At 38.9% G+C, this 10,572-nt stretch overlaps 1 protein-coding gene across 1 annotated transcript; it reads left to right on the top strand.

Annotated features, from left to right (window-relative positions):
* The first annotated feature begins 1,141 nt into the window (after nucleotides 1-1,141).
* Nucleotides 1,142-9,852, top strand: LOC119536727 (olfactory receptor 4C6-like). Its single transcript, XM_037839516.1, is given in 3 exon segments — nucleotides 1,142-1,175; nucleotides 8,956-9,025; nucleotides 9,027-9,852. Coding segments are annotated over 3 exon segments (930 nt in total).
* The last annotated feature ends 720 nt before the right edge of the window (nucleotides 9,853-10,572 follow it).

Genomic DNA, 10,572 nt, shown 5'->3' with positions numbered 1-10,572 from the left:
TTAGGTTGTTTCCATGGAGATGTGACCCACCCTTCTGTGGGTGATAACTCTGATTGGATAATTTCCATGGAGGTATTGCCACACCCATTCAGGGTGGGTCTGAATTAAATTACTGGAGCACTATATAAGCTCAGACAGAAGAAGCAAGCCTGTTACAGCCAAGAAGGACACTTTGAAGAACACACGGAAGCTATGGATGAGAGACAGTTTGAAGATGGCCATTGAAAGCAGACTCTTGCTCCAGAGAAGTGAAGAGAGGACAAATGCCCCAAGAACAACTGAGAGTGACATTTTGAAGAGGAGCTGCAGCCTAGAGAGGAACATCCTGGTAGAAAGATTGTTGGAAATGAGAACTTGGAGCAGACATGAGCCACGTGCCTTCCCAGCTAACAGAGGTTTTCTGGATGCCATTGACCATCCTCCAGTGAATGTCCCCGATTGTTGATGCATCACCTTGGACACTTTATGGCCTTAATACTGTAACTGTGTAACCAAATAAACCCCCTTTTATAAAAGGCAATCCATTTCTGGTGTTTTGCATTCTGGCAGCATTAGCAAACTAGAACATATCCAAATATCCGAAGTGTACAAGAACTATTCAATGTCCAATTTCCCTGAGAGTGTGTCTTAGAAAATTGGTACACCCTATGAGGCCTTGGGTTACTGTGCTTTTCTGCCCTGCAGGTAGTGCCTGTGAGTGTGTAACTCCAGACTGGTGTAAGGAGATGAGGCCCATGGCTGTTCCTCAAGCTCTAGGGTCTGCTTCTGAATGGAAGGCAGGTAGTAGAGCTGAGCCATACCTCTTTCCTCTTAGGGAAGATAGACACCTTAGGAAGAGGTCATTAGCATTTGAATGAGTTCTCTCTTCCTGTGCCATCTCCACTTTTGTCTGGTCAGAGTGCTGGGAACTGAAAATGGCTGAGGCATTCCCCACTGAGCTGAAACAGGGACAGAAAACCCCCTTCAGGGCCAGTCCACAACCACCCTCTGGCTCTCCAAGGCCAATCATCACCCAAAGCCTCTGTCTGCTTGTTGGGGATTCATAGCTTGTATTGAGCAGTCCACATTTACTAATTAAAACCCTAGTTGAATCTCAAGTTAAGTTGTACTCACTTGTTGGGGAGAGCTGCTCTCTAGCACTATGACGCTTTGCAACTCAGGCAGTGGGGTGAGGGGTATCCTGGCTTAGATCCACAGTTTTTACTTACAGATTTTATGCTGCAGTCTCAGGCATTCCTCCCAATTCAGGTTGGTGTATGATGAGTGGATGGTCATGTTTGTCCCCTTACAGTTATTCCAGATTATTTACTAGTTGTTCCTGTTTTTTTATCAGTCATTCCAGGGGTACTAACTAGCTTCCCCTCCTCTCTATGCCACTGTCTTAGATCTGATTCCATTGTGTTTTTAATCTCTTCTATTGAGCCTTTCATTCCCATAACTTCTGCCATTTGCTTTTTCATACTTTTGCATTCCTCCTTATGTTCTCCCAATGTTTTCTTTATACTTTTCATCTCTTTTACCATATCTTCCCTCAGCTCCTTGAGTTGATTTTTGACCTGATTTTGAATTAATTTAGGGGATCTGTTTGGTTATTAATTAGTTGTTTCAATTCCTGTATCTCAGTTGCAATGTTAGTTCATTCCTTTGGCTGGTCTATATCTTCAGGCTTCCTAGTGTGGCTTGTTATCTTAAGCTGTCTAGGCATTTGGTTTTCTTGATTAATTTATTCTGGAGCTCATTTTCCCTCTTTTATCTTGATTTTTCTTGTTGTTTGGCTTTGTTCTCTATCTGTTCTTTGGCATTCTGTTCAACTCATTCTAGACTTCTATTGTAACTTCTGTTTAGTTAATCAGAGTTTTTCAGCTCTTGATTTTCTGGTTCTTGTTCTACCTCTATGTAACATTTTTGTGAGAGAGTCTCCTCAGATATGATTTACCCAAATCAGATTTTCCCAGTCCAGACAGGTACTAGTCTCAGGAGGAGGGAAAGAGTTTCCCTTAGAATAAGAATCTGCATGTTGTAAGACCCTCCTGTGAAGACTCTAGACTCCGTGCTTTTCTTATCCAGTCCAGCAGATGGCACTTGCCAACCTGCAGATCCCTATCAGTGTAAAGAGTTGTCACAGGTGCCTTTTATTCTCCACAGACCTTTCCCCTGTCAGAGATGTGGCTGACTCAATCTGGTTTCAGTTTTCCAGCCCCTGGGCAATGAGTTCTTTCAAGGAGGGCTGGCCACCTGATCTGCATCCTCTTCCCTTTTCTAGGGGAAGATATGCCTTTTAGGGAATTGTCTCCCCCATTAAGTTCATTGCTCTGTCTCTCAGAGCTATCTTAACTCTGCTTTTGCATGGGTCCATTGGCCAATTGCAAATCTTTGAGGCTTTCTGTAATGGAATACTTAGAATAGTTATTTCAAAAACAAACAGAAAGATGGTAAAAAAGAAAAAGAAAAGAAAGGCTTTCCCCAGCCCACATGTTTTGTCATCCCCAGTATAAACTATTTAAAGATAAGCTCTTTAGGCTGTTATCTCTTCCAACTGAATAGTGACTATGAGACAATTTTAACTCCACCCTTGCAGAGGCCAGGTTGATACAGAAGCTCTGATGTGCTATTGAAGTGCAAAAAGATAAGGAGTTGGAGAGAAAGAGAAAAGTAGAAGAGGAAACAAGAAACCAGAAAAACTTGCTTTTCAGAAAAGTGTCCCAGCTTCCCAGATTTGCATATATGCCTGTTTCTGTTGTAACCCAGTCCTTCTCCATATTCTGAACACCTCCAACTCCAAAAGTCTCTGTTTTTTCTGTTTTTGTTGTTGTTGTTGTTGTTGTTGTTGTTGTTGTTGTTGTTGCTGTTGCTGTTGCTGCTGTTTTTGTTAGCTCTGTCTCCTCTCTGTCAGGCTGTTTGCTCCTACATCCTCTCATGTCTGGTCTCAGTTTATCTGTGTTTGGAGCTTTTAATCAGCAGTCTGAGCTTGTTAGTCATTTATACAACTGGGTCCTGTCTGAGACTACCCCCTGGTTCTCAGCACAAACTGCTTCCTCTTCCCCTAGGAAACAGCTACAAAACCGTCTGCCATGCCTGGCAGGGAGGTTTGCTACAATCTCAGCTGTTCCACCCATTCCAGACTGCTGTACAATGCATGACTGATCACAGATATCCCTGAGGTGGCTTTTCCACACAGTTCTTGGCTATATACCAGCTGACCCGAGGAGTAACTGAAACCCACACCAACCACTCAGTCATCTTGCTCCACCCTTTGCAAATACACCTTTACTCTCTGCCCATATCACTCTGGGATGTATCAGGATTTCACCCCAGCCTTACAAATTCATCAAATGACATTTCCCTGTCATAGCTCCATGCATCTATGGTGTTCAAACTGATTATACAAGTTAAATTATCTAGTGTACTGCAGAAAATCTAGATCCTGCACCAAATAAATTTCTCCTCCCTTGGTCTCACACAAAAGTTGTAGTTTTAAAACCCAGTCAGTATCATTCTTTACCTTTGGGCCTGATTTGCCTTAGTCCTAAACCTATCTGCTTCATTCATATCTCTAATTGAAGTCTGAATTCTTTTTCAGCTCTTTCAATATTTGCCTTATGGGGTAATACTGACATTCATAGCTGCCAAGCTCTAACTCCAAGTCTCAGATGTCAAAGTTCCAGAGACTGACCAATTATACACAAGGAGCTAAGCAACTCAGGATTTAGAGATAACCATTACAGCACAGGAAGAGTTGTGACTGATGTAAGAGCTTACAATCTAGGGACCATTACAATAAGCATTCCTCTGATAAGTTGTTCCCTAAGATTCAGTTCTCAGAGTTTATGCATTATAGTTAGTCCATATTAATGAGGCATTATAATGTGGGTCCTCTTGTTTCTGGCATGCTTCACTCAAAATGCTGTACTCAATATCCATTCACCTAGTTGTGTATCACAGCTTCATTCCTTCTTGAAGCCACTCAATATTCTATTGTATGCCTACATCACAGTTCACCATTCTGTTCATCAATGTACCCTTAGATGACATCTGTCCATTGCAAATCATGAATCCTGCCACCATATACACTGGTGTGTAACTGTCTATTCTGTTTCCCTGCTCTCCAGTCTTCCAAGTATATACCCCATACAGAGGGTGCATGACCTTGTGGCACCCACATACCTAGCTTCTTGTGAAGCCACCAACCTGTCATATAGATAGGCTACACCATTATAAATCCCCACCCACAGTGAATACATGCATCTCTCTCTCCAAGATCTCTTAAATACTTTTGTCCCTCTGTTTATTTTCCCTGCAATTTTATAGGGATATATTCAAATACCATACAGTCATCCACAGTGTACAATAATTGTTTATGTATCATCATGTAGTTGTGCATTCATCACAATTACCACTTACATATATTCATTATTCAAAAATGAATTGAAACAAAAGAATAATCAAAAGTTTAAAATGAAAATTAAAAATAAGATAAAATACAGTCACAGTAAAATGGAAGAGGCAAAAAAAGTAAAAAGAGAAAATAAAAATAAAAATAAAGACAAAAATGACAACTAAAAAGCAAAAAAAGTTAAAATAAAATAAATAAATAAAATAAAATAAAGTAAAATAAAATAAAATAAAAGAAAAGAAAAGAAAAAAGACAACAATTCTAATGCCAGTAATTCCATACCCTTCTCTTATGTCACACCTGTAGGCATTTAGCTTTGGTATATTGTCTTTGTTACAATTAGAGAAAGCATATTGCAATGTTATTGTTAACTATAGATTCTAGTTTTCATTGATTGTATTTTCCCCCAATAACACCTCCTTTTTAACACCTTGCAAAGTTGACATTCATTTGTTCTCCCTCATGTAAAAACATATTTGTGCATTTTATTCCATTGACCACTCTAGGTTTCACTAAGCTATACAGTCTCACATCTTTCCTTCTGGTGTCCTAACCTTTCTCTTTCAACCATACTCACAGTCATCTTTGTTCAGTGTGCTTATATTATTGTGCTACCATCTCCCCAAATTGTATTCCAAACCTCTCTCTCCTGTCTCTTCCTATCTGTCTGTAGTGCTACCTCTAGTATTCACTGTAGAGCAGGTATCTTGTTCACAAAATCTCTCATTGTCTGTCTGAGAATACTTTAAACTCTCCCTCATTTTTGGAGGATGGTTTTGCCAGATATAAAATTCTTGGTTGGTGGTTTTTGTCTTTCAGTATTTTAAATATATCACACCACTGCCTTCTCACCTCCATGGTTTCTACTGAGAAATGTGCACATAGTCTTATTTATCTTCCCTGGTATGTGATGAATTGCTTTTCTCTTGCTGCTTCCAGAATTCTCTCTTGTCTTTGACATTTTATAATCTGATTAGTAAGGGTCTTGGCATAAGTCTATTCAGATCTATTCTGTTTGGGGTATGCTGTGCTTCTTGGATCTGTAATTTTATGTCTTTTATAAGAGTTGGGAATTTTTCAGTAACTATTTCCTACATTATTGCCTCTGCCTCTTTTCCTTTCTCTTATCCTTCCAGGACATCCATGGCATGTACATTCATGTGCTTCATGTTGTCACTCAGTTCCCTGATATGTCACTCATATTTCTCCATTCTTTTCCCCATCTGTTCTTTTGTGTGTAAGATTTCAGATATCCTGTTCTCTAATTCATGAATCTTTTCTTCTGCCTCTTCAAATCTTCTGCTGTATGTCTCCACTGTTTCCTTTATCTCTTGTGTTATGCATTTAATTCCCCTAAGTTTTGCCAGTTGTTTTTTCAAACTTTCAATTTCTTCCTTATGTTCACCCAATGTCTTCCTTATATCCTTCATCTCTTTTGCCATATCTTCCCTCAATTCATTGATTTGATTTTTTAATTGATTTAGGAAATTTGTTTGATCAATTATTAGTTGTTTCAGTTCCTGTATCTCAGTTGAAGTGTAAATTTGTTCCTTCGACTGGGCCATACCTTTGTATTTACCAGGTGATTTTTCATTTTCTGTTGTCTAGCCATCTGGTTTCCTTGAATGTTCCCAAACCAGAGGGGTTCAGGCCTCAAGAGGAGGCTGTATTCATTATTGAATTGAGGAGGGTTTTGAATCACAGGCTGAGAAGTTTAGATGAGTACTCATAGTCAAAATGGAATTGTGATATATTTTTTGATTTTGAGACAGGAGGGCATTAATACCCATTCTAGTGCATATTGTTTAAACATACTTCATCAAGAGATGGCTCAAAGGAAATCATACTTGGAAATATAAAAATGCAATGATGATAAGAGCTGAGCTGCTGGCTTTGAAATGGAGCAGAATACTTAATATGGCTCTTTTGAACTCCTGATTTTACACTCAACCATAACTATGTCATACTCCCAACAAGAGAACTAAGGCCCACAGTGACAACAGATATAACTAGGTATCTTAAGGAGACAGTGTGACAAAATGGAATAAATTCAGTTATCCTGATTTCCAAGAATGCATTCCTTCTACATTATGAGAATTGTTTAAAAGCCATTGAATTATTGGACTCAAGATGGGAGAAATTGATTTTAGTCCACATTGAAGGTTTGCAAAGAGTCCCCAGAATTTGTTTACTTTGTCTAACAAGGAGGATGTTAAGAATAGGCTTCTGAGTATTAAGATGAATCTTAGAGAACATATAATTGATATACCTATTTTAAAGCCATGTCCTCTAATATATTCCAACCAAGTAGAGGAGATCCTCTACTTAAATACCACTGGCAAAGAGAAGTTTGGTATATATGGTAACTTTTTTTAACCAGTTTTGTGATAGTACCCACCTGGGATGATATGGAAAATGAGATAATGCACATGATGGGCCAACCACAATCCTGGCACATAGTGAGTTGGAAAAAAAATGAGTGTTTTATTAATATGTTATTATTGTTTGCAATCCTTTGTTTCATTTGGGAACACCAATTCAGAAAGAAGATTGGAAAGAAGGATTTGCACTGATTCAGACCCATGTGCAGAGATGGTATCAATTAAGCTTTAGATATAGGTCTTCCTAGAACACAAAAAGAAACCCAAGGTTTTATTTTCTGTAATCAACAGAAAATCTGGAAAAATGATTAGAAACATTTGGAAACAAAGTCAATGAATGGGATTTCTAGATTTATGGTTAGATTATTCATATATATAACTAGAACACATTAGAACTGTGCATTAGATCTGTGCAATTTTCTTGTTGAATGAAATGACCACAGGGAGCATAAATCTCTCATTGGATTAATATGAAAATGAAATAGTATCAGGAAGAATAGTGTGTCACACATATGGAGCACTCTACATTATCATAAGAGAAGCAATATAGCTTGTTATTGGCATTGTTTGGAAGCATGAAAAGATGCATTTGAATTTAGCTTTGGTTTTCTTAGCCTCAGCATTTGTGCCAGTTTGGATATATTATGCTCCCCCAAAAAGCTATATTTGTTAATGCAATCTCATGGGGGCAGATGTATTAGTGTTGATTAGGTTGGGATCTTTTAAGTGTTTCCATGGAGAAGTGACTCAATCAACTATGAGCTACATGTTAAATTATTTCCATGAATACATGGAACTCACTCATTCAGGGTGGGTCTTGATTTAATCACTAGAATCCTATAAAAGACCTCACAAACAGAAAGAGCAGAAAGCAGCTTGAGGGACATTTTGGAGAGAAGCTAAGTGCTGACATGGATGCTGACACTTGGAGATACTTGGAGATGTTTGGAGATGCTAGCCCAGAGTTTGTTCCAGAGAAACTAGAAGAAGACCATGGCACTTAGATGCACAGGAGCTGAAAAAGCTAAGAGAGACTAAGAGACATTTTGGAGAAAAACATTTTGAAACGCAACCTGGGAGCAAAGAAACAGCAGAATTGCCAGCCATGTGCTTTCCCAGCTGTCAGAGGTTTTCCAGAATCCATCGGCCATTCTTCTTTGAAGGTATCTTCTTATTGATGTCTTAGTTTGGATACTTTTATGGCCTTAGGACTGTAAATTGGTAACTGAGTAAATCCCCTTTTATAAAAGCCAATCCATTTCTAGTATTTTGCATAACAATAGCATTAGCAAACTGGAACAGTATCTTTTTTATAAAATGAGGAAAATATCTCACAGGACATTCCATTCCCTGAGACAGCACAGGGGCTCATTGAATATTAGCAATATGTAATAATACTAATAATAATAATGTTTAATAATAAGCCAATTTGAGAAGGGAGAAATGTAGTTGGGAAGAATAGAGAATAGTTCTTAATAAGAGTAGAGCCCTTGGAATATGACCTATCATCTTGTAGGCTTTTAGCTAGTATATTCTAGGTGCTCAATAAGTATATGAAATAAATAAATAAAAAGTCATATGAAATTTGCAATCCCTTAAGTGTGTCTGGTGATAAATGAAGGTCAGCAACCCACCTTGGATTTCCCCAAAAGCAGAAGCTGAGAGAAGGTATTATATGTAGGAGTTTCCTTTTGCAAAACTGATTGGAGATGAAAGAGTGAAAAATGGAAGGAAAGAAGGTTAACCCAAGATTTTGTTCAGCTGGTTAGCATTTATCCACTGGTTCTTATCTTGTAATAGTCAAGTGTTTCCTTGGGAGGTGTTTACTCCCTCATATTTCCAGGTATGTGTATGCACTAGAATAATGATGCAGGGTCTACAAAGTGTCTCAAAGAGCAAGTGCCAGGACAGAAAGCAAGAGATGATCTCATGAAAAGAGGTGTTTTTAGAATCTAGTAGAATTGTTTAGAATCTAGTAGAATTGAGCTGCTTCCAGGCTATAATTGTGAGTAGCTATTTGCTGTCATAATGGAGAAAAATGATAGGACAAGAAGGGTGTGAAATGGCAAACCCAAACAAAAATATACCCAAGGCACTGAATGATTATTAATTTAAAATACTATTGCTTTTGCAGGTTTTCTAGCTCATAGCTATGTGCTTACAGGAAGCCGCAGTAAATAGAGACACAAAACTATGTGACAGGATTCATTCTTTTTGTTATTGCACAGAACCCAGAGCTGCAGAAAATAGTAATCACTGTTTCTAATCATGTATGTGGCCACAGTCATGGGAAACCTACTCATTGTGGTAACCAGGATCACAAGTCAGAGTCTGAGATCACCCATGTATTTTTTCCTTACTTCCTTGTTCCTCATGGATGTCACCTACTCTTCCATCATTGCCCCCAAGATGATTGTGGACTTCATCTCTGAGAGCACTACCATCTCCCTGGAAGTTTGCATGACCCAGCTCTTTGCAGAACATTACTTTGGTGGTGTGGGGATCATCCTTCTCATTGCTGTGGCCTATTATTGCTACATGGCCTTCTGTAAGCCCCTGCACTACCAGTCCATCATGAGTCCTTGGGTGTGCTGCCTGTTGCTGGGAGCAGCCTGGGTTGAGGGACCTATGAACACAATGATACAGCATCTCTTTATGTATCAAACATCCTTCTGTAGCCCCAATGTCATTGATCACTTGATGTGTGATTTGTTTCCATTGTTGAACCTGGCCTGCATGGACACTCATATCCTGGGCCTCCTCATCATCCTCAACATTGGGGTGATGTGTGTGACCATCTTCTTTATGCTCATTGCCTCCTACACCGTCATTCTCTGCTCCCTGAGGTCTTGCAGCTCTGAAGGGTGGCACAAATCCCTCTCCATGTGTGGCTCTCACCTCACAGTTGTTTTCTTGTTCTTTGTGCCCTGTATCTTCTTGTACATGAGGTTTGTGGCCACTTACCCTGTTGACAAGGAAATGGCTATGTCCTTTACAGTTGTTGAACTCATGTTAAATCACTTGATCACTACTCTGAGGAATGCAGAGGTGAAAAATGCCATGAGGAAATTTGGGTGAAACAAGTAACCCTGGGTGCTCAGTAGCTAACATGCTGGGAACAAATCTTTCCTTCACATACAGTGAGGTCTTACCCTTACCATTCACTCCAACCTATTGTTCACAGCAGCCAGAGGCCTTTCAAGTCCATAAATCAGGTTATGATACAATACCCTGCCTAATCAGGTTATTGCCAATATCTCCAGTACATTTTGTACTCTATCCTTTTTCTCACAAAGGTTTGACAATAGTTTCTTTCCTTCCTTCCTTCCTTCCTTCCTTCCTTCCTTCCTTCCTTCCTTCCTTCCTTCCTTTTTTCTTTCTTTCTTTCTTTCTTTCTTTCTTTCTTTCTTTCTTTCTTTCTTCTTTCTTTCTTTCTTTCTTTCTTTATTTCTTTCTTTATTTTTTTCTTTCTTTCTTTCTTTCCTAACCTTTCTTTTGAACAATGCTTTCTTTTCCCAGTATATTAGTCTACTAGCTATTAAAATAAATAACATAAAATCATTTGACTTAACAACAGGAATTTATTGACTTGCAGTTTCAGAGGCTAGGAGGCTCACTTCCCCCTGGAACTGATAGTTTCTGGATGGCCAGGAATTTTGGTGTTCCCTGACATATCTGTGACATGGCAATGCACATGGCAGTGAGTTCTTCCTCTGGTTTTTGTTAACTTCCAATTTCTGGCTGCTCTTTTTGGTTTTTTCTCTGTGAGTACAATTTCCTTTGCTTATAAGTACTTCA

The sequence above is a fragment of the Choloepus didactylus genome, chromosome 6, assembly GCF_015220235.1.
Source record: "Choloepus didactylus isolate mChoDid1 chromosome 6, mChoDid1.pri, whole genome shotgun sequence".
Lineage (NCBI taxonomy): Eukaryota > Metazoa > Chordata > Mammalia > Pilosa > Megalonychidae > Choloepus > Choloepus didactylus.
Note: the sequence above shows the minus strand (reverse complement) of the source record. Positions and strands in the feature narration are given on the sequence as shown.